The 25,204-nt window shown below is 41.3% G+C and overlaps 1 protein-coding gene across 1 annotated transcript in view; it reads right to left on the minus strand.

Moving 5' to 3' along the window:
* Positions 1–25,204, minus strand: part of stk3 (serine/threonine kinase 3 (STE20 homolog, yeast)) — a 487,842-nt gene that overhangs the window by 141,431 nt on the left and 321,207 nt on the right. The window contains exon 9 of the mRNA XM_072258090.1: positions 1,064–1,247. Within this exon, the coding sequence (XP_072114191.1) occupies positions 1,064–1,247 (184 nt within the window). The remainder of the gene's footprint in view (positions 1–1,063; positions 1,248–25,204) is intronic.

Below are 25,204 nucleotides of genomic sequence, written 5' to 3' on the forward strand. Positions count from 1 at the left end.
CAGGCTGAGACACCACTGATTCCTCTGGATGAGGTCGCTTTCTGACTAAAAATCGATCCATTTTTCACGCCGGCCAAAATAATGCACATGCCAAGCCCACACTAGCTTGTAAAAGCACAATGTGTGTGTGTGTGTGTGTGTGTGTGGGGGGGGGGGGTGCCATCCATTAGTCTCGCGAGACCATGGATCTGCGCCTGGATGTATACTATCAATCTCTCGCGTGAGTGAGAGTGAGTGACATCACCACCTTAAGAGATCTTAGATCAGCTTAACTGATCTGAGGACAGCAATGGCAAGACATTGACAACGAACTAATAAGCAGAAGTGTAGAGTGGATGTGACCTTAGACCAGCACAGAGACAGAGATTATAACTTTATTGCTGCATTGGTGCTGTGGTAATTGGGGGTGCCGTTTCACCAGATCAACTGGAGAAACAAGCTGTATTCAAAACTATACAGAGAAAGCAAAGCAGCTGCAATTTGTATGTCAAATTTCAGTTTATTTCTTGGTGGTGCTATGGCGGTGCTATTGTAATTTCTGCTGGGGCTATAGCACCAGCTAGCACCACCTCAGCACCACCCCTGTCTGTATCCTGTACACTACCTCACACATTTGTCTTTGATTATTGATGAATAACAATGCTGACTTCAGAAATCAGCAAACTTCAGGATTATTTTCTCATAGATGTTAATTCTATCAAAGGATGCTTGCTACAAAGAAGAGAAAATCTGCAGATGCTAGAAATCCAAGTAACACACACAAAACGCTGGAGGAACTCAGCAGGCCAGGCAGTGGAAAAGAGTATTATCAATGTTTCGGGCCAAGACCCTTGCTAACTATAAGGTTCACAAGACATTCATGGCATCTGTGTCATCCACTATACCCTTCTCACTAAATAGTTCCCCTTAATTTACTTAACATTCATTTTGATTCAGGGCTTAGGATTTGTAGTAATATTGGTAAAAGCACTATTATAAATGTGCATTATTGCAAAAAATGTTAATCCGTAGTATTCAACACTTAGAAGTGCTAAAAAGTTAAAAAGTAATGTATTTTACTTACTTTTCATGGTTCCATCCTCATCATCACTGTTAATTACCATGGTCCCCAAATCTGATTCCAACATGGTACTGTTGTGCTCGATCATTGTTTGGGCACCTTCACTCATGGTACTGGTTGCCCTCATTGTACTTGTGGTTGCATGGCTAGTCTTCACCATGGTGTAGGTATCAACTTCATCTTCATCCTGGCAAATGTATAAAACGGGGAATTCAAGTTCATGTTCAGTTTATTGTCATTTAACTGTACACAGGCATACGACCAAACGAAGCAACGTTCCTCCAGACCAAGGTGCACAACATAGTACATATAACTCACACACAACACATAAGATAATACTATACCAAATAAATTAATAAATTATAAGGTGCATATACGTTAAAAATTTATGAACTGGTGCTCCTTACATGATGAGTCCATTTTAAGATGGCACTACCAAAGACATGAGATAGCTTACTGGTGGTTCAAAAGCAAAGGAATTCGATTAAGAACATTATTAATAACACTTTTTTGTAATTTATTTTTTATTGAATTTCATCATCAAACAAACATTTCCATAAGATGTATTTCAGATACTGTACATATATATCATATAATCATATTTGTCACAAATCTCCACATAATATTTACCTGAGGTATACACTTGTAGGAAGGAGAGGTGTTACGTACCCCATAACTGGGTTGCCAAACCAGCAGAAATGGACCACTCGTTGGAGTCTGGATTACTAGGAACTAATAAAGTTTTATTAAAGAAATAAGTAACACAGTACTCTAATCGTAAGGATATAAATGCAACAGGTTAGCAATGATAATACATACATGTACTCAGAACTAGAGTAATAGGAATCAAACCAAGCTCTATTGCAGTCTAGGGGTAAAATGATCAGTCTTAAGTGACGCAGAGTTCAGATCGCAGTAATCGCTGTTGTGCCGTTGGAGAGAGAGAGAGAGAGAGGGGAGGGGATGCAGTTTGTTTCAGGCAGACCTTTGATATCTTCTATCCCGCTGTGGTCACCGACTGTGACCCCTCCGTTCCGGATACGACCGTTCTTCCGCGGTGAATCTGGCACCCAGGCAAGGGTAGACACACACATCAGGTTCCCACCGATCGTACCTTTACACCCTGTGAGTCTATGGTCGGTTCCCGTGAACCGGACCTCCAAACTCCCACCAACTTGTGGGGGCACACCGCTCTTTCCAGGGTCTCGTTATCTCGTGATCTCGTGGTGTTGCGTGCCTAGCGTACCTGCTCTTTTTATCCCCCTGCTGGGGTATCACTTGTCCATCTAACTTCAAACAGTTCAGGTTCAAAGTAACTGGTCTGTCAATAGCTGAATTGTGTTTATTTTCCGTTAATCTCTCTCTCCTCTCTCATTAACATTTTGAACGTTTCTCCATTGTCCCCATCAGCAGCAATCGTCCGATAACTTGGTTTGGTGTCACAGAGGAAAGAAAGAACAATCAAAAGAAGAAAAGTATGTACAGAGTAGGGAGTGATCTTTTTTTTACAACATATTCATTGACTTGTGAGAATAAAATCAGGCCTATGAGGTGTTATGTAGTTAAACCATTTTTTCCAGTATGAATAAAGTTGTTCCAACTTATGATTAACAGATGCTGTTATCTTCTCCATTTTGTAAATGTCCATTGTAATTTCCATCCATACATTTAAAGTTGGGCTCTCCTGTGATAACCATTTCCTGGTAACGGTCTTTTTACCAGCCACCAGCAGTATATTCATTAAATATGTATCTCTTTTCAGCCATTCTTGAGGTATATACCCAAAATGTACTGTCTTACTCTCTAAGGGTATTTCACATTTAAAGATTTCTTGTAGGGCATTGTGTATCCCACTCCAATAGTCTTTGATAACGGGGCATTCCCAGAAAATATGATAATGGTTTGCATTTTGGTTTCCACAATTTCTCCAGCAAACAGGGGGGTTACTATCATAATGGGATTTCTGAGAGGGTGTAATAAAATATCTTATCAAGTTTTTCCACCCAAACTCCCTCCATTTCTGTGAACTGGTACACTTCCATTGATACCTCCATATTATTGTCCATTCTTCCTCAGATATTATTATCCCTCCTTCCTTCTCCCATTTTGTTTTAATGTATGAAGTTGAATGTGTTTTACGATTTGACAAACTCTTATACACGCTTGAAATTATTCTACTACCATTGTCTGAATTATCTGCTTTTCTAAATAGCTCTATCAGACATGTACTTGCCTTGGTTACATTTTTAACCATCCTATTAACCCACTGTCACACCTGTAAATCCAGGTAAAAGTCTTGTTTTTCTAGTAAGTGTTTCTCTTTGAGCATTTCAAAACTGAACAGTGTTCCTTCTTTCATTATATTGCAAATAGCTGTTATTCCTTCAGCTGTCCAGTCCTTAAATCTAGCATCCAGTTTATTCGGTGCAAAATCCGAGTCATATGCACACCATTTAAGAATTGCAATGTCTCTCTCTAGTTTATATTCTTTTATAATAGTGTTCAAAATTTTAAGAGTCCATTTCACCCACGGGTTGTCAATATTATTTATGTAACTTTGTAGGTTGTTATCAGCCAAAATTGCCTGTATGGGGATGGAAAGTATCCTCTCCTCAATATTTTTCCATTGAGCGTCATATGATGGGTTGCACCAGCATATCACAGCCTCAACTGTGCTGCAAAATAGTAATCTCTTAAGAGAAGGTAGGCCCCATCCCCCTTTTCCTTGGCTAATTGCAAAGTTTTGCGATGAACCCTAGGCCTTTTACCTTGCCATATATATCTTGATAGCATCTTGTTCCATTCATTGAATTGATTTTGGTTAATCTCTATTGGTAGGGTCTGAAAGAGATATAGCAGTCTGGGCAGTATATTCATTTTAATAGATTCAATCCTCGAACAGAGACCAAGAAAAGGAATTAGGTTCCATCTTGTTATATCTTCCTTAATTTTTTTTATATATAAGCTGATAATTGCATTCAATAACACTTTTTTAAAAGTAGATTACAATATACTACCACTGCAAACAGTGAACAAACAGGCAAGTGAAGGGCAAAATGAACTCGAAAGATGTGCCCTGTTGGTGTGCTGCAAAATCAATGCATTTGGACCTTAAGCTGTACTGATTGAAGTGAATGATTTGGAGGGGAGAAGACAGGACAGAGGAGAGCCCCTTTTGATGCCCATCCAGTTGGCCTGGATGTGAGGTCAGATCGCTTAAAGTGCCGAGCTAATTTGGAGAGGTCAAGAACAGCTTCTTTGGCAGCAAATTCCAGGTCTAAAGTGAATTGCTAGTCGGCATGTTCTAAGCTCAGAGCGATTCACCATGGTGAGGCCCAGGACCTAATATGAGGTACAATTTGCTGTTTGCACAATCTAAATGCCGGCATACATAGACTGGAAAGGCAGGGTGTCGAGGTCAGGTGAGGTTGCATTGGTCTGGGCACCAAGCCGATTTGGAGAGGTCGAGGATGGCTTCTTCATCAGCAAAATATAAGCCTGGTGCAATTCCCTATTGCCGGGCCCAGGTCCTAGTGTGCAATTTGGACAATTTAAATGCTGGCGCAGACAGTCTGGGGGCTCCTCTCTCTGCACACTGACGCTGTGAGATTGCCCCCAGCTACTGTACTTCAAGCCTTCAAACTATGCACCAATTTGCCCTGCTAATATAATGAATACCGAGGCTTTGGGCCTACTCTGATCTAAGGACTTAATTTGGTTTGGAATGCTGTTGCTCACTTCTATTGTTTGCACGTTTTGTTGTTTTTCTACCTCCGTAACAAATCTCAAGGATGCAATATTTGTACATTCTTTGATAATAAATGCTCTTTGAATATTTGAATCCTGAGTCTGTATAATGAGAGTCTGACATAGTGGTAGGGAGTTCGGTAGACTTATGGCCTTAGGAAGAAGCTGTTTCCCATCCTAATGCTATGATACCTCCTGACGAAGGGTCTCGGCCTGAAACGTCGACTGTACCTCTTCCTGGAGATGCTGCCTGGCCTGCTGCGTTCACCAGCAACTTTTATGTGTGTTGCTATGATACCTGCTGCCTGATAGTGGGGGGAAGGGGGTCAAAGAGATTGTTGGATGGATAAGAAGGGTCATTGATAATGTTAAAAGCCGTGCATTTGCAGCATTTCTGATAAGTATCTTTAATGGATAGAAGAGATATCCCAATAATCCCTTCGGCTGTCCTCGCAATCCTTTGTTGGGAGTAGCAAACAGATTATCAGTCCTATGAAAGCTCTCAGCCCGAAATGCCAGCTCTTTATTCTTCACCATAGATGCTGCATGACCTGCTGAGTTCCTTCAGCATTTTGTGTGTGTTACTGAGGGATTACTTTACCTAGAATAAAGTTATTCCTTTCCTGTGAAAAACATTTAAAATGAATAACTATATAAATTATAAAAAATGTTTAATCACTTTCTATCACAGAAACAGAACATCAGTATAAAGTTGTTTCATTCATAGAAGAGGCAAAAAAAAACACAATTCTATAAAATGATTCACCAAGAATTTCAGCCAAAAACAGTTGAGGACAAACAGGAAATTTATCAACAGCGCAGAACTGCTGTTACTACAGTTACATTCATTAACTTATCTTCAGAATTCACCAGAGACTGAACACTTTCAAAGCTAAAGTGTAGAATTTGGAAAGATGCTGAAATTGGCAGATTTTTGAAACTGTTTTACAGTATTGAATTTGGCCATTTTGCCATTATATCATTTTTCTGTACATTATAATCAGAATTGGAGCTACCAGTTACATTTCTTAAATAGCTAAGAACATCTAATAACAATTATATTGAGGAAACAAATTATTCAGTAAGAAGAGGAAACACTACTGATATGCTACCTATCTGAATTCATTTCTTTATATTTTTATCAACACATTATAAGAGTAGCATGTACATAATGTGAGTTGTCACACACCAAAGCGTCCAACTAAACTAAAAACAAAGGAATATGTACAAAATAAAATTCAAGAAATTAAGAACAGGTGGAATAAGAAATGAGGGAAATCCATCAGGTTTTTCTCCAGCATGATATGAGGAGATTCAATTCTACTAAGTTCACTTACCGCTCTATCCATTTTCAAGTATGGTCAAATTACCTTATTCTCGCAAAACAATACAAAATCCTCAAGGACAGTGTCTCTGTCAAAGGTGAATGATTCTAAGCAATGAGTCAATGTAAACTCATAGCACCAATGAATCCATGGCATTGCGCCAAACAAAAATGATTGATGCAACCACATTCCCTCCACCCTTGCATATCCCTTCCTCTCCTGCCCTCCATTCTCACTGCCTCATCTCTTGACAAGCTTTATCATGCAATCAAATTGATGAAAAACAAGGTGCTCAACCCAAGTAGTATTCTTGCAGAATTATTCCAAATTGGATAAGGTGCTACCTCCTAATAAACAAGACCTGGAAAGAGAAACCTCTTTTTGATTAGCAATATCTTCAAGATGGGGAATAAGTCTGACTATGCTGTGACATTTATTCCAATCCACCAATCCAAAATAATTCCCTGCCAGAATTATTTTGTACTGACTTCTTCCTCCTTTATGAAACCATTGTACAATGAAGAACTGCTGATGTGATCTTTGAGATCAGGCAAATCTTATAAAAAAAATTTAGAGCAACTCCAAGAACTGCATTTTACTTATCTTTTTAAGGCTTCTGACTCAGTTAACGATATAGACCAATGTCAAAACCACTTCAATTTGGCTAGTGTGACAGTCATATGAGTCAGGCAAAAAGGAAAAAGAAAGAAAAGGTGAAAAAGAGTAATAAAAAAAACTTAGCCAAGTCTTCATTTGATCAATGAGTCCATAGATTTGCACCTCAAATATTGGACCCATAAGCTACCCTGAATCTGATAAAAACAATATGGAAGAGACCAGCTTTGTTCTCTAAGGATTTCACAAGAAGTTACAGCAAAACCATTCTATTAATGTCATATCAACCATTTTGTACAGTGCATTTGCTACTTAAACAATTAATTTACTATATGAACTATTTGGAGGTATTTTGACATTTCAGTTACCATGAAAATTCAAATATTACTTTTAATTGCTAAATAACTCTAATTAAATGAAATCACAGTTAAAGCAATATTAAAGCAACAGTATCAGTGGCAGTATCACAAAAATGTTAAAATTAGAAAAATTCAAATTCTTGAATGTTATGGGAATACCTCAATAGATGCTTGAGACTGCCTTAGGAATGTTAAACAGCACTCAGGTAATAAAATAAAACATAGATTGAAATTAAAATTTCTTGCTCAAAGTCTTTGACAAGTGTTATAACTGATCATTACAGACAATTCAAAAGTTTACAATAAGAGCTACTGTAAGAAAATATTGACGGATAATTGGATGGGACATCAGGCTGATAAAACAGCAATCAGAAAGAATTAAAGAGATAAGCAAACTAGGACCATGAGAAAAAGATTGTGTAAAATCCCAAATTCCTTACATAAGAAAAAATGTGCAACGAGCAGGCTAATGATCTATTAGGGACTAGAGAAATAGAAAAAGCATTAAAATCAAACAAAGAAGGGAATCAGAAGGACCACAGGAATGCATTCAATATTCATCTATCTGAAAGGCAAAAGGATAGCACCATCAGGGATGAAGGAAATAACCATATTAGATAAAGAAATTGTACGAAACCTAACAGGCATTATGGCCAATGAAACAAGAGCAATAAATGAAGCTAGGGTAACAATGGTCAAATGTACAATCATAAAATTCATTCAGAAGTAGACTAATCAAACATCTAATATGGGATCTATTTTTGTTAATGAATGGGAAGAGAAAGGCCTGTCCTAGTTGGACTACATGAAAAAACCTTAAATTTAGTGATGAAAATCAATAGCTCTCAGCTGTATATCATCAAGCTACAAACAGAATTTGCAGAAATTTGCAATCCAATAAGAGAATTGAGAATTGCTAATAATCGCTGGAGATATTTTTGGACATTCATTTGGACATCAAAGAATGATCTGATAAAATGATTATGTTTATCCTTTGCAATGCTTAATTTTTAATCACAACTTACATTTTTTCTCAGAAAGTACATGTTCATAATAGACTAAACGACCATGGGTATTGGAAATAAACAGTACCTGCTACTTGGAGCAGAAATTTATTATTGCTGTGTTTCATTCCAAGAGTTTAACAGCCTTTTTTACATGCCACATTTCCAAGAATGCTGGATCCTCCAGTTTTCTCATCCTCTTCTATTCACAGCACCTCCGAATCCAGATTTTATTTATCTCCTTACCACTTCTTTTCACTTGGCAGCACTCAAATCACTGAGTCACTCCTACTCTTCATACGATCACAGGCGATTATCTATGCCTCTAAATACTGACAGCCGTTCATAGCATCATTTTCACTTTACCGATCTGAAATGGTGAGTGGCTGACCTGCTGTGCTTCCAACATTGTATGTTTCACTTTCAAATTTTCAACATTCCCATATCTTGCTTTAAGTTGCCAAAGTGCAGTCCTTATTTGCATTCTGTATATGAATGCAGCTCAACACTTGTTTCAATTGCTGCCCTCCTACTGTCCTAGACGTCAGTAAAAGCACCAATTTGCTCAATGGTAGGAGTGATAAGTGCACCAATGTTTTGACAGTTAAAGAGTCACAGAGTTTTGGAGTCAAACAGCACAGAAACAGATCCTTTCAGCCTAACTGGTCCAGCTGACCAAGATTCCCATCTAAACTGGTCCTACTTGCCCGCATTTGGTCCATACACCTCTAAACTGTTCATATCCACATCTGCTCAAGTACCTTTTAAGTGTTGTTAAAATACCTGCCTCAACCACTTTTTCTCGCAGTTTGTTCCATATACCAACTAGGCGAAAAAGAATTCTCAGATTCCTATTAAATCTCTTCCCTCTCCCCTTAAACATATGCCCTCTAGTTCTTGATTTCCCTACCCTGAGAAAAAGACTATGCACATTGACCCTATTTATGCCCTTCCATTATTTTATATACCTCTATTAGATCACCCCTCCTTTGCCCACACTGCAAAGAAAAAAAGTCCCAAACTGTTCAACCTCTCTCCGTAACTAAATCCTTCAAGTTCTGGCAACATCTTTGTAAATCTCCTCTCCATTCTTTTCAGCATAATGACATCTTTCCTTTAGCAGGGTTACCAAAACTGACTAAGATATTCCAATTACAGTCTTACCAACTTCTTGTAAAACTGCAACATAACCTCCTAACTTCTATACTCAGTATCCTGACTGATAAAGGCCAACCTACCAAAAGCCTTTTCCACCACCCTGTCTACCTTTTATGTCACTTTAGGGAGCCGTGTAATTATACTCCAAGGTCCCTCTGTTCTACACCACTCTCCAAGGCACTACCATTCACTGTGGAAGTTGTACCCTCATTTGTCTTACCAAAGTGCAACAGGTCATATTTATCAATGCCATTTGCCAGTGCTCTGCTCAAGCACCTACCTGATCAAGATCCCTCTGTAAATTCTGATAACCAACTTCACTGGCAATGACACCATCTATTTAGTGTCATCTGTAAACTTACTTGGCCTTGTACATTCTCATTAAAATTGATTCCTCTTCGCCATTTCATCATGGCTGATCTATTTCCCTCTCAGCCAGTCCCAGTCATCTGCCTTCTCCCTATATCCCTTCATGCCCTGACTAATGAATAACCTATCAACCTCTGCCTTAAATATACCCAATGACTTGGCTTCCACAGCTACCTGTGGCAATGAATTCCACAGATTTACCACTCTCTAGCTAAAGAAATCCACCCTCATCTCCATTCTAAATGGGCGTCCCTCTATTCTGAGGCTGTCCTCTGGTCTTAGGCTCTCACACCATAGGAAACATCCTCTCCACATCCAATCTTATGACGACTTTTCAATGATAACCCCTTAAGTGGCCAGAGCCCAGAGGCCCACAGCCATCAGGTGCTCCTCATATGACAAGCCTTTCAATACTGAATCATTATTCTGCATCTCCTCTGAACCAGTTCCAATGTCATAGAGGCCAGGTTGTTGGGTGTATTTAAGGCAGAGCTTGACAGCCTCTTGTTTGGATACAGCATCAAAGGTTATGGGGAGAAGGCTGGGGAGTGGGGCAGAGGAGGGGGGAAAAGGATCAGCCATGATTGAATAGCAGAGCAGACTCGACAGGCCAAATGGCCTAATTCTTCTGCTAGATCTTAAGTGGTGCAGAAGGATACCAAAGTGAGTAAGGTGTGCTGGTAATCCTGTGAGACTAAAGGCAAAACACTTCAGGCCATCTCTCCTGCCGATTCAGCTTTCAAATGTTTGATCACCAGAAACGAGATTACCTGTGACTGAGACTGAATCAGAGCGTGATGAAGGACAGCTGTGTGCTCATTCTGATGGAAACGTGGCTTCAGGATACTATGTCTGAAGCAGCCATCCATCCAGGAGTAGGAGTTTCCAAACCCTTTTTTAAGCCACGGACATTTACCATTAACCAAAGAGTCCATGGATCCCACGTTAGGAACCGGAGCTAGAGTGTTTCATCTCTTTTCAGGTCGACAGAATTTCCGCTGTCTCTGGCAAAACTCACAGTGGAGATGTATGTATCTTCATTAATAAAAACTGGTGTGTGCACGCTTTAGTAGCAAGGACCCACTGTTCGCCTATGGTAAAGTTCTTAATGGTGAAGCGCAGGCCCTTCTATTTACCTGCTATTGTGATAGTGCCTGTAGACATCGCCCACTGGGAAGCGCTGCATGAGCTCTACAACACCATCAGTGACTTGCAAACCACACAGCCCTATGGTTTCTTTAGTCTTGCTGGCAAATTCAACCAAAATTCTATCAATATTTTGACTTTGCTACCAGGTGGGAGGAGAAGATGGCGGTGCGACGCAGCTTGCAGCAGCCACTCCGGTGAATGACATCTGTTATTTGTCAAGTAGGGTGCCGTGCACAATTCTGATTTGATGGAGACAGACGTGAGAGCACGGAGGAACATCTGGTGAAACTTCTGAAATGCCTGCTTCGCTACCGCTGCTACTGTGTGATCCAGAATGTCCGGAGGGGAAGGCCCCGGGTCCTTGGCTTAGCTTGTTGCTTGGCGCCTCGGCAGAGATGGTGCTCAGTGCTTGGTGTCGGAGGGCTGGTTGGAAGTTTGAAGTTTTCGAACAGACTCAGAGTCGGCTGGGGTCAGGTGCTTCCAATGCATCGGCAAGTTTGTGGCGCTTCCGTCTGTGTGAGATGATGGGGCTATCGGGACTTGAGACTTGTTTTTACTGTGCCCATGGTCTGTTCTTTATCAGATTACAGTATTGCTTTGCACTGTTGTAACTATATGTTATAATTATGTGGTTTTGTCAGTTAGGCTTGGTTTATCCTGTGTTTCTGTGATATCTTTCTGGAGGAACATTGTATCATTTTTTAATGCATGCATTTCTAAATGACAATAAATGAGGACTGAGTGTCCTCATAATCTAAAAAAATCTAAAAGTGAGAACACTTTAGAACTGATTTAAACCAACATCCTTGGTGCTTACAAAGCCGCTCTCTCCCCCACCCCCCCACCCCTCCATGAGGTGCATGTGGCAGAGTATTCAGTCCATCAAAGACTACAAGTCCACCTTGCATGTCAATGTCAGTAACACTTCTCTTCCTGATAGGCCAAACGTTTCATTGAATGTTTGATGCACGGAACAACATGCTGGCACGAAAGGCTCCCCCATCTCCTCAAGGACCAGGCACTCTATGTGGATGCAGCTGATGTGATGAAGACCCTTCCCAAGGTCAATCCACATAAAGCACTAAGGCCTGATAGTGTACCTGCTCGGGTGTTGAGGGGCTATGCAACCCAGTGAACAGAGGTTCTAACAAAGATCCACTGTCCCCTCAGGCTTCAAGGCAGCCACCATTATCCCAGTGCCCATGAGGGTGATAATAACCTGCCTCAGCAACTATCATCCAGTGGCACTGACCTCAACAATAATGAAATGCTTTGAGCAGCTAGTCATAGATCATATTAAATTCTATCTTCCTGCTACATTGGACCCTTTCCAGTTCGTTTATCGCTCAAATCGGCCTACTGATGATGCCATAGCCTCTGAGCTCCACTCCTTCCTGTCCTACCTGGAAAATGGTGTTTCATAGGCCAGGATGTTATTTATGGAATCCAGTTCAGTGTTTAATCAGAAGCTGGTGGGTAAACTGTCTTTGTAGGGTCTCAACACCTCGCTCTGTAACTAGACCCTAGACTTCTTGACAGAAAGGCCACAGTCAGTCTGTGTTGGCAGAAACATCTCTAGCTCCATCAACCTGAGCACCGGTACTCCCCAGGGCTGCATGCTCAGCCCACTGCTGTTCATGCTGCTGACACATGACTGTACTGCTGGATTCAGTTCAAATGGATTCATCAAGTTCGCTGATGACAAAACAGTTGCTGGCCTCATCAACGACAATGAGATGGCCGTAGAATGGTGTGAGAGCAACTTGAGTCTCAACGTGGACAAGACCAACCAGATGATTGTGGATTTTAGGAATGTGCAGCCTCACTCCAGTAAATGGCTCCACTGTGGAGAGAGTTAGGAACTCTAAATTTCTGGGAGTGTACAGTACATAATGGACCATCTTACCTTGTCCCTCAATGCCACCTCTTTGGTCAAGAAAGCACAGCAGCATCTCCACTTCCTAAGGAGATTGAGATGAGCAAGGCTCCTTCATCCCCTCCGTTCTAACCAATTTTTACAGGAGCACCATCGAGAATGTCCTGACCAGCTGTATCACCATCTGGTACGGAAATTGCTAGGCATCTGACTGTAGGTCCCCACAAAGGAGCGCAAGGACTGCTGAGAGAATTATTAGAGTCCTTCCTCCACCCATTAGAGATATTTATTAGGAACACTCTGCATTATCAGTGACCCTTCCATCTATCTAACAATCTCTTTGACCCCCTACCCTCAGGCAAGAAGTACTGGAGCATTAAGACAAGAACTTTTAATGAAACAGCTTTGTTCCCCAGGCCGCAAGACCACTGAACTCCCTGACACCATCCGGGTCTCATCCCATGTGAAGTGCAAGTAGCGTTATACTGTTTAATTTTTAACTTGTATCATCTATGCACCTTATTATTTGTGGTAATATTACTTTATATGTTACATGTGTGAATTATATGTACTGTGTTTTGCACTTTAGTCCAGAGGTGCATTGTTTCGTTTGGCAGTATACATGTGTATGGTTGAATGACAATAAACTGAACTTGAAGTGAAGAAGATATGTAACAGCAAATATGCAGTCCTAAAAATGCAATCAATGATTCAGGCTGTATAATTTTAGAATATACATCTGTCATACGAATTAACATTTAATCAGACAATGTACTGAGCTTGAAATTCAAAATGTTATTTGATCTACCAAATCAACTTTGAGTTTTGCTTGGGGCGGGGAGAATTACTGTCCCAATAAAATCTTACGCCCGTAACATTCTATTTTACTTATCTTCATACAAGACTAACATGTGCTTTCACTTTGCAACATTTAAAATTGGATCGACCATTAAAATAGACATAATTTTATATTATATTTTTGCTTCTTGATATTGTCAAATACTTCTATTGTTAGCACTGTTGGACTGAATGTAACAATAGTATTGCTACATGAATAAGTCAATAAATTCAGCAAAAGTTACATTTTTGTAATAATTTCTTCAAAAATATTGCTCTTAAATCTTAAATTACTGTAACTAGACATTACAGCATACATTTTGAAATGATTTGTACACTTACAAAAGCATATTAAAGCCTACCAAAAGGAATTATAATCACTGAATGTGTGTCAATGACGTGTAAAAAAACACAAACAACCCGTATTGCCTGAATCATTAATGCTAAGCCAACATATTAATCAGGCTCTTTTTAAATAGTCTAACAAGTCTATCCACTTCATTTGTTTAAATTTCAACACAGAGAAGGCCTGGAAGATTGTGATTGCGATCATCAAATAATTTGTAAGAAATCAAAACAAAAATGTTTGATCCATCAGCTGCCTAACAGCTGTCACGCTGGCAGGCACAAAAACTGTGAAACTGCATATTCTAACTCAGAATCTGAAATTGTCAAGAGGAACAATCACCTTGGTGCTTTCCAGCTTTCCTGCTTGCTTTAAGTATTCCTTTACACTGAAACATAGGAAAATAGGAGCACGAGTCGGCCACAAGACCCCCACAAGCTTGCCACATAGTTCAATATGATCAATGCTGATCTATGTTGGTCTCAATTCTTCTATACCAGTTCCCCATCAATCTCAAGCTTTTAAATATACATGTATTTCCACCTTATGTATTTCTAGTCAAGTTTATTGTTATGTGCACTAACACAGTGAGGTACATTTTCAATGAAAATCTTGCTTGTAGCAGCACATGGATACAGACAACACACAAAATAATATTTATAAATCATACATATATATATATTATACAACAGAGTGAAAAGAGCGAGAAAAAGACTACAAAAGCAAGACGATTAAAAAAAATCTACAGGCACTCAACAACCCTCAGGGCAGAGAATTCCAGAGATTTGCCACCCTTTGAGAGAAGACCTTTCTTTATACACAAACAAAAGAAAATCTGCAGATGTGGGAAATCCAAGCAGCACAAAGGAAATGCTGGAGGAGCTCAGCAGGCCAGGCAGCATCTATAGAAAACAATATAGTCAACGTTTCAGGCCAAGGTCCTTTATTCCTCAGATTTACATGACCAGCCTCTCATTCATAACAATCTGCCATTGTTCTGGACTCTCCCTCTGATGAAAATATCTCAAAATCAAGAGTTATGTTTCCTTAAGATTGTGAATGCTTAAGTAAAATCACCCCTCAAATTCTAACTGCAAGAAGCACAGATTCAAACTGTCCAACCCTCTCATCACAGTAATTATTCTAGTAATCCTCCTTTGAACAGCCTCAAATGCTAATACATCTTTTTAAATTAGGGACTAAAACTCCATATGTGACCTTATCAACATCCTATTCAACTGCAATAAAACCCCCTATTCGTTAAACTCCAACTATTTTGTACTATAGGCCAACAATCCATTTGTCTTCTTACTCTAGATCCCTCTGAACTTCACTCATTGTTACAAATGGAGAAAAGCTGCAAATAAGTCTTTTGATTGCTCTTACCAAAGTGCATGCCCCACAATTCCCCACATTAAGCTGCATTTGACAGGTTTCACCCCATCACTCCATGTATCTCCCATTGAAAAATCACAATGTCCTCATCACTACCTATTTTCGTATCATTGCAAACACGGACCCTTACATTTTGGATCCTCTTCCTGGCTAATAATTTAAATAGTAAACAATTGAGAGCTAAACAATTGATCCCTAGTTATACTAGTCACATCTTCCCAGTGTAAAAAGGATCCAATTGTTCCAACTCTCTATCTTCCATTTGATGATAATTTTGGAATCCATGGTGACATACTGCCCCAATACCTTCGGCTATTAATTTACACACATCAGCCTCTTGTGTGGCATCTAATCAAGTGTCTTTTGGAAATCGACTTTCCTTGTCTCAATTTGGAAACAATGTAAGAACATTTCCCTGTAAATCCGGGTACAAGATTGTGCTTTATATATATTTCACTGCTAGATGCAAGCTTCACTTGAAAACTCCTGGCTTCAGAATTCTCTAAAAACCAATTTTGTGTGTAGTCCTATTGCATTGGCAGGGGTGAATACAGGAAAATAGCCTTTATTTTGCTCAAAGCCAGATGCTATATTCTTGGCTTATAACCACTAATATCGATTCTGGAAAGCAACAATATCAAACACCAGTCTTATCAATACTGTAAATCAAACCACATTTATCTACGGATTTTAGAAAGAATATCCAATATTTTTCAGCCCTCTCTTGACCAGCTAGCTTTTTTTCTGCTCTGAAATATTAAACCTTCATATGCCATGTTGAAGTCTGAAGCTCAACAACAAAGCATCTGAAAATTTGCAAAATCCATAATCTCGATCTTCTTATAAAAGTTCTTAGACTTTGGTCCAGAAATCGGTACACCATCAGAGTGTTTCAAATCAAACCACATTAACAAAACCTCATCCAGCTGGGCTAGTTTTGCATTTTGAAGAGTATGATATGTTTCGATAGCTGTGCTCATCTCCAACAAAGCCAAGAAATTCAGTGTGAGCCTTCTAAGCTTTTATATCACAGATTGTCGATGAGCCAGGTTCAAATGCCTTCAATAATTTATTTTTACTTTTATCCTTCTCCAGTCACTATTATTTTTGTCCACATTTCTTTCTTGCTGTTTCTGTCCATGTGCTAATGGTCTAGCCCTGATACTGGATGTGTGATGCATGCCAGATAGAAGTGGAAAGGGATGTTTGCTGCAGAGAATCAAAAGTTTTCCCAGAAAGAGAAGGATGAATTTGAATTGGCTTCTGGAAAAATATGCCAGTTAATGGAATTGTGTAGTTAGTCAACGGCCAGATGATAAAGCTTTTACTGTAACTTGCTGCATTAGAAATCCATATCCTTCCTGGTTTTATTTTATAAGTAAAGTGCCTATAAAAAAAATTCACCCCCCCCCCCAGATATTTTCATATTTTATTGTTTTGTCAAAGTGAAAACAGATTTCTACAAATTGGTCTAAATTTATCACAATTATTAAATGAAAAATAACTGACTGCATAATTACTCACCCCTTCAAATCAGTATTTGGCAGCAATTACAGCCTTGAGTCTGTGTGGATAGAGGTGTACTTTTACTGCAATCATTTGAAACACCTCAACTGTACACAGGTCTCCAAAAACATATTTCTATTTAACTAACTATGTGACTTCTAAAACCAATTGGCTGCACAAATGATGATTTGGTGTGTCACATTAAAAGGGATGAATACTTATGGAGTCAATTATTTTGTGTATTATGTTGTTTTCTGTTGATTGGTGTCAAAAAGGCCAAATTAAATCCATTGTGATTCAACGTTGTAAAGCAATAAAACATGAACACTGCTGGGGGGGGGGGGGGGGAGCGACTACTTTTGATAGGCACTATATTACATCTGCACCATACCACCTAGCTACAAATGGTTTGGCAGAAACATTTGTGCAAAGTCCAAAGAATGCACTACAAGCAATGTCAGCAGAACACACCACAATAACACTGAATCAGAAGATCAGCAATTTCCTTCCTGCATATTGCAATGCAGCACATTCCACAACCAACAACTCACCACCTATGCTGTTCATGGGTCATCCATTACACTCTCACTTGGATCTTCTCAAAAGCAAACTCAGAAGGAGACAAACAGCTGTGACAAACTGAAGGCTCCCCAAATAAGGAGATTTGATGTTTCATTCCCGGACAAGAAGTCCTGGCAAAGGGACGACAGAGGTGACCAAAAGTGGGTACTTGGAAAGATTAAGATTAAGTACAGAAATAGACCTTTTTCCTACACGGTGGAGATTGCATTTGATGTCATTTGGAGATGACAAACCGATCAGTTGAGAAGAGCACAGTCAATTGTCAGCGAAGAAAGGCATCTAGAGCAGTCAAAACCACTTCCTAGGCAGCAATTAAATCTTAAATCCTTCGGCCTGAGTGGGACCATTTAAAATTTACCATGTTGTGGTTGCCTACATAGTTGTGTGTGTGTGTGTGTGTGTGTGCACGCACGCTGCTAAGCAGGTAGGAGTGCTATGTATTCAATATTTCCATAAAATTTGAGCAATATTGTAAATGTATTGTTTAAACATTGTTGTTTACATAATTCATTATGGGTTATATGTAAAAGTACAGAATTGGCATATGTCATTACACCACCATATGTCATACTTCAGTGGTGGAAAAATGTGAGTCTTCAGTGATTGGCAAGTTGTTGGAGAAGATCCTGAGAGGCAGGATTTATGAGCATTTGTAGAGACATAATCTGATTAGGGATGGTCAGCATGGCTTTGTCAATGGCAGGTCATGCCTTATGAACCTGATTGAATTCTTTGAGGATGTAACAAAACACACTGATGAAGGTACAGCAGTGAGTGTAGTGTATATGGATTTCAGTAAGGCATTTGATAAGGTTCCCCATGTGAGGCTCATTCAGAAAGTAATGAGGCATGGGATCCAAGGAGAGCATGCTTTGTGAATCCAGAAATGGCTTGACCACAGAAGGCAAGGGTGGTTTGTAGATGGTTCGTATTCTGCATGGAGGACAGTGACCAGTCGTGCTCTGCGGGGATCTATTCTGGGCCCTCTCCTCTTTGTGACTTTTATAAATGACCTGGATGAGGAAGTAGAAGGGTAGGTTAGTAAGTTTGCTGATGACACAAAAGTTGGGGGTGTTGTGGATGGTATGGAGGGTTATCAGTGGTTACAGCTGGACATCGATAGGATGCAGAACTGGGCTGAAAAGTAGCAGACGGAGTTCAACCCAGATAAGTGTGAAGTGGTTCATTTCAGTAGGTTAAATTTGAAGATAGAATGTAATATTAATGGTAAGACTCTTGGATGTGTGGAGGATCAGCGAGATCTTGGGGTCCATAGGTCACTCAAAGCTGCTGCTCAAGTTGACAGTGTTGTTAAGAAGGTGTATGATGTGTTTGCCTTCATCAACTGTGGGATTGGGTTCAAGAGCAGTGAGGCAATGTTACAGCTATACAAGACCTTAGTTAGACCCCACTTGGAGTACTGTGTTCAGTTCTTATCACCTCACCACAGGAAAGATGTGGATACGATAGAGAGAGTGCAGAGGAGATCTACAAGGATGTTGCCTGGTTTGGAGAGCGCCCTGATAAGAATAGGTTGAATGAACTTGGCATTTTCTCCTGGGAATGACGGAGGTTGAGAAGTGACCTGATAGAGGTGTATAAAATGTTGAGAGGCATTGATTGTATGGATAGCCAAAGGCTTTTTTCCAGGGCTGAAGTGGCTAACATGATGGGGCATAGTTTTAAGGTGCTTGGAAGTAGGTACAAGGGGGATGTCAGAGGTAAGATTTTCACACAGTGAGTGGTGGGTGCGTGGAATGCACTGCTGGCTATGGTAGTAGAGGTGGATACAAAAGGGTCTCTTAAGAGACTCTTAGATCAGTACATGGAGCTTAGGAAAATAGAGGGCTAAACAATAGGGAATTCTAAGCAGTTTCTCGAGTAGGTTACATGGTCGGCACAACACTGTGGGCCTAAGGGTCTGTAATGTGCTGTATATGTATTAATTAATGTAATCCATAAATTTACCAAATAATAAAAAGTATTCAAAACACCATGCAGTTCTCACATCATGTAAAAATTTCCTGCTCAAAGCAATGGTTGGTCCTCGCAGCTGTAAAGAAACTTAGGGGGAACTTGCTCAAGCTCTAGGGGCAATACACGACTAGATTAATGAGATTTCCTGCATGGCAGCACACAGCAACAAGAACGTAGGGCTTTTGCCAGGAATCCTACCATTCACCTTTATGGCACAGTGGTGGGATGATAGGAACACTATGTATGAGCCTATAATGACCCTTTTTGGTGCTAATTCCATCAGCCCCCTCATTCAAATGGAGCCCAATTGCTAACTAAAGTAGCAGTATAATTAACCTCCAATGCACAGCCTCTCTGGCAAACATATCCTTTCTAAAATATAAATAAAAGTTGTATCCAATTTTCTAGGTGTGGGTTCATCTGACTCCACACAATAGCAATACTTCCTAAATAGAAGAAAACGCTAAAACGGTCCATGTGGGATACTCCTGGTCCAATATTCCATGTTGAATTTGCTTGTTCAGGCACTTCAGGAATTCTCTTTTTTTTCTTTCATGTACGATCTACTTTCACTCATGCCAAAATAGGACAAAGTCAGCATGCTTTCATTAAGGGGAGATTTTGCTTGAGGAGGTACCAAGTAGATTAGATAAGGAAGAATCAATATATGTTACACTTAGAAGGTCTTTGACAAGGTGCTGCATATGAGGCTCCTAAAAATTTAAGAGCTGATGGAGTCAAGATATTAGCATGGATAAAAGACTGACTAACTAAAAGCAGTGTGGTGAGAAGAGAGTCCTTTTCAGAATGGCGGTCAATGACAGTGGAGTCCTGCAGAGGTCAATGGGACCACAACTATTCACTGATGTGTTAATTAAGGGTAGCAAAGTTTACAGATGACACAAAGATAGGTAGAAGGGCAGGTAGTGTCCTGGGGGAAGCAACTCTGCTGAAGGAACAGCACAGGTTAGGAGAGTGGGGAAAAAAGTGGCAGATGGAATATTGGAATTGAATTGATTTATTACTGTCACATGTGCCCAGATACATTGAAAAGTTTGTCTTGAATAATATTTATACAGATCAAATCATTACACGGTACACTGAGGCAGAACAAGAGAAAACGGTAACAATAAAGTTTTACAGGTACTGAAAATTGCATTGCAGCTAGACAATAAGGTGCAAGGTCAAAATGAGTAGATTGTGAGATCAAGTCCACCTTATTGCACTCGGAAAATATTCAGAAGTCTTATGATCGCAGGATAGAAGTCATTCTTGAGCCTGGACACAATATCACAGGATTTTGTATCTTCTGCCCAGTTGGGGGGGGGAAGAAGAGAGAAAGTCTGGGATGGAGTGATCTTTGATTATACTGGCTGTTTGACTGTGTTATGTGCCAGCAGCAATAGACCACAGACTCCGTTTTTAATGTTAAACAGCTATATTTTCAGTATCTACCCAAATACAGACAATTAAACAAACTACTCCCCTAAAGAGAAATTAACAGTGCTATGCATTAGCAAACTGCGGAGGTCTAGGAACAGTTCTTCCCAAGTCTTACTCAAACAGAGTCCTAGGATAGCAATCCAGAAAGCCACGGGAACAGGTACAGGTGTCTGTGAAGGAGAGCTCATAAATCTATGTTAAGATGACACAAGGAGACAGTCACAGAAGATTCCAGAAGTCGGGAAGTCGTCACTGAAATACTAGAGTCCATGCAGGGGTAACAAAGTGACGCCTAAGTTCCAAAATCCTCGTAGGTGTATCACAAAGTGACAGTCACGGAATATTCCTCAAGCAGAAACTGATCATTAAATTTGCAGATGATACCAAAGTGGTGGGGCTCATCAGCAAAAATGATGAAACTATGTACAGGGAGGAGTTCAAACACCTAGAGAGCTGGTGCAGGGATAACAACTTGATGCTTAATGTCACCAAAACCAAGGAGATGATCGTCGATTTTAGACGGTCTCAGCCTGAGCACACACCCCTCAGCATCAGCGGCTCCACAGTGGAGAGAGTGGAAAACATCAAGTTCCTTGGGGTGCAGATCTCGGACAATCTCACCTGGTCCAGGAACACCACTGAGATTGTGAAACGGGCCCAGCAGAGATTGCACTTTCTGAGGAAGCTTAAACAGCATCACTCCCCACTAACATCTTAACTACATTCTGCAGAGGCGTGGTTGAGAGTGTGCTGACCTTTTGCATCACAAACTGGTACTCCAGTTGCAGTGCTGTCGACAAAAAAGCCTTGCAGAGGGTAGTTAGGGGAGCAGAGAAGGTTATTGGGGTCTCCCTACCTTCTGTCCAAGACCTCTTTCAGAGTCGATGCCTCCAGAAGACACGGTACATCATTAAAGACCCCTCACACCCTCTCCATGAACTGTTTGTTCTCCTGCCATCAGGCAAACGTTACAGGAGCATCAAAACTAAAACCACGAGGCTACTAAACAGCTTCCTCCCACAGGCAGTCAGAGTGCTAAATAGCTGCTCTACCGGACTCTGCTTTGGACACTTTTATCTTGCACTGGACACTTATAACTTGATTTTAACTGACATGTGGCTGTTGTGTTTTACAATTTATTGTTATGTTTATTATTTAGTATTGTGTTTGTTATGTGTTACGTACCCCGTAACTGGGTTGCCAAACCAGCAGAAATGGATCACTCAGTTGGAGTCTGGATTACTAGAACTAAGAAAGTTTTATTAAAGAAACAAGCAACACAGTAATCGAAAGGATAATAAATGCAACAGTTCAGCAATGATAAACACACATGTGCACAGAATTAAGATAACAGGATCAACCAAGCTCTATCGTTGTCTAGGGGTAAGTGACCAATTTCAAAGTGATACAAAGTCCAGTTCAATTTAGTTCAGTTCGCAGTAATCGTTGCCATGGCGATGGACAATGTGGGGGGAAGGAGAGAGAGAACAAGAACGAATGATCATTCAAAACGGCTTCCACACACAGACCTGCGATATTGCTCACAAGCAGCTTTCGGGCGAGTCCTTTGTGATATCACCTGAGGTCACCGACTGTGACCCCTCCTCCAGATGCGGTCGATCCTCTGCAGTAAACCTGGCACCCAAGCAAGGGCGGACATCACTTCAAACAGTTCAGGGTTCAAAGGGGGAGCCGCTCTAGACAGCTCTCTCTCCCGTCCCTTCATTACACATCTCCAAATGCTGCTCCATTGTCTTCCTTATCTCTCTCTCTCCCGAAGACAGGTGGTAGGACCAACTGCTGATGCCACTGGTGCTAGCCCAGGCCAGCAAACATCTTAATTTATGTGTATTCTCGTCACACTTCCCCCCCTTTAAGGATTTTTACCGGGGTAAAAATTACAAACATGAGTACATTATTTGATACACACAAATATACATCTTTATCAGCTATTTGGCTAATACAGAGAATTTGAAGTTGTCAGCACCTTGACAGACAGTCAGAAATCACATTTTCCGTCCCTTTTATATGTGTTATTTATAATCCCTTAGACCAGGCTCCAACTTAGCAAACTTCATAGTGGCCAAAAGCACTGATGAATTGCGATCAATGTAACCTCTCATTTGGTTTTGTCCCGGACCACAATAACAAGGGTCGTCCCATTCCGACTTAGTTTTCTCTCGCAAGGGCTTAGTAGGAGGAGGAGGGGTAGTGACCGCAGAGCTATTGCAAAACTTCCTACAGTACCCCACCATCTCCAAGAGCCTTCTGAGGGCCCTCTTGTTTGTCGGGGTTGGGAGGTCAGCGATAGCCTGCACTGTAGCTTGCATCGCTGCTAGCTGCCCCTGTGTCACAATTCCCAGGTAAGTGACCTTCGTGTTGCCGAACTCATTTTTTTCGAGGTTCACTATCAAGCTGGCTTCAGACAGCCGTATTAAATTGCCAATACACACCTCTGTGTTCGTCAGCCCTTTAGTCACTGAATTACTCATTCTATATGGCTGTTGCTTACTAGGCTGACCTATTGTAACAGCCACCACCCAGCGTCCCAGTTCTTTGCATCGCCTCGGGACAATCAAACACACGGGTGCGAGTCGTTTAATTACTTCTCCTAAAGAGTCGCTTTGTTCGGGGATTAAGGGAGAGACCTTATCAGCAGACCTGGCCAAAACAATAGCCTTCTCCCATCTGATCGATACCATACTAATCTTTTCAAAATGGTTTTTTTCTCTTATCAGGGGGCCCCTAGCTTCATTGATTTCCACGCTAACCCCGACTAGGTTTGTTAGCGTATCAAAAGCCTGTGACCGTCCCAGTTCGCGTCGGCCATAATCAATAACATCCTTCCCCCTGGGCAGCCGGTAAATCTCTTTCATGATTCCACCAACTGTTTCCTCCAGCACCACAAAATGTCCACCTGGGGGTACCTTGTGGGCCAGGTTAAAAACCTCATCCCCATAACTCTTTTGCACCACCCCCCATTCCTCATCTGCGGGTACGGTACTTGGTCTCCCTTTCTTCCTTAGCACTTCCTCCTCCGCACAATAGCCTACTAGTTCCCTTGTCAAGTCTGTGTCAGAGAGAGCTGTCTCTGCCAAAACCATCAGCCCCTCGTCTTGCTCCTGCGTCTGCACAAATTCTTTCCTGGCTAATGCTACATCTGTTCCAGCTCCCTCACTACCTCTTGTCTCACTACACTCCTTCTTTTCACTTTCTACCCCCGTCTCATACAAGACTGGCAGAAACGTCTCAGCTAAATTTACCACCGCAGCCCCATGATGAACCTGTGAGTCCATGGGCGGGGCCTCACTGCTGGCAGGCTGACCTGTCAATCTCACGACTGGGAACACCATTCCCCCGGCGATGTCATTACCGAGCAAGACTTCCACACCTTTCATCGGTAATTTGGACCTCACCCCGATCGTGACTAGTCCAGAGACCAGGTTGCTTTGTAAGTGTATCTGGTGCAAAGGGACTGACTCTGTCCCTTCCCCAACACCTTTGACCTTGACCTCCCCAGTCTGGGTCTCTGAGCTAAACTCTAATACACTCTTCAGTATTAGTGACTGACATGCTCCCGTGTCTCTCCAGATCCGCACTGGAACTGGTTTTAACCCCTCCTTCACTGACACCAATCCGGCCGAGATAAACCTCTCGCGCCCTTCCTGAGCTTTGGCAGACCTGTCCTTCCCTAGCGGTTCGTGTACCAGCTCGATACAGCCAGTCAAAATCGCTGTTTTCCCTTTTCCCGTCTCCTTCTTTGGGGCAAAGCACCTGGACGCAAAGTGTCTGACCTTCCCACAATTATAGCAGACGACCCCAGGAGACTTCCTGCCAGACTGCTCCCGGTCTACCTTATCCTTCTCACTAGTCCCCGGCTTACTTTCTGACTTTTCCGGCGGACTCTCCCCGCCGTCCTGACTACCCTTCTGGTAGCCTTTACTCGGGGCAAACTTCATTTTATGCGTCAACGCATACTCATCCGCTAACTTAGCAGTTGCCTCTTTCTCATCTAGGTAGGGTCTCATACCCTCAGGGACACAACCTTTAAACTGCTCAATCAGGATCAGCTGTAGCAGTCTGTCATAATCCCCCTCTTCCCCCTTTGAGGCGCACTAACGCTCACAATATGTCTGCATCTCACGGGCAAACTCCAAATATGTGCGGTCCCACTGCTTCCTCGCATTCCGGAACCTCTGCCGGTATGCCTCCGGGACCAACTCATAAATCCTGAGGATGGCCTCTTTCACCACCTCATACCTCTGGGCATCTTCCACGGACAAAGCTGAGTAAGCTTCTTGGGCATTCCCTTTCAGTACACTCTGAAGCAAAACCACCCACTTATCCCTCGGCCAGTCCTGACTTATAGCCACTTTCTCGAAATGGAGAAAGTACCAATCCACGTCGGTATCGTCAAATGGGGGAACCAGCCTAACCTCCTAGGTCGCCCGGAACC

Source organism: Mobula birostris, chromosome 1 (assembly GCF_030028105.1).
Source record: "Mobula birostris isolate sMobBir1 chromosome 1, sMobBir1.hap1, whole genome shotgun sequence".
NCBI lineage: Eukaryota > Metazoa > Chordata > Chondrichthyes > Myliobatiformes > Myliobatidae > Mobula > Mobula birostris.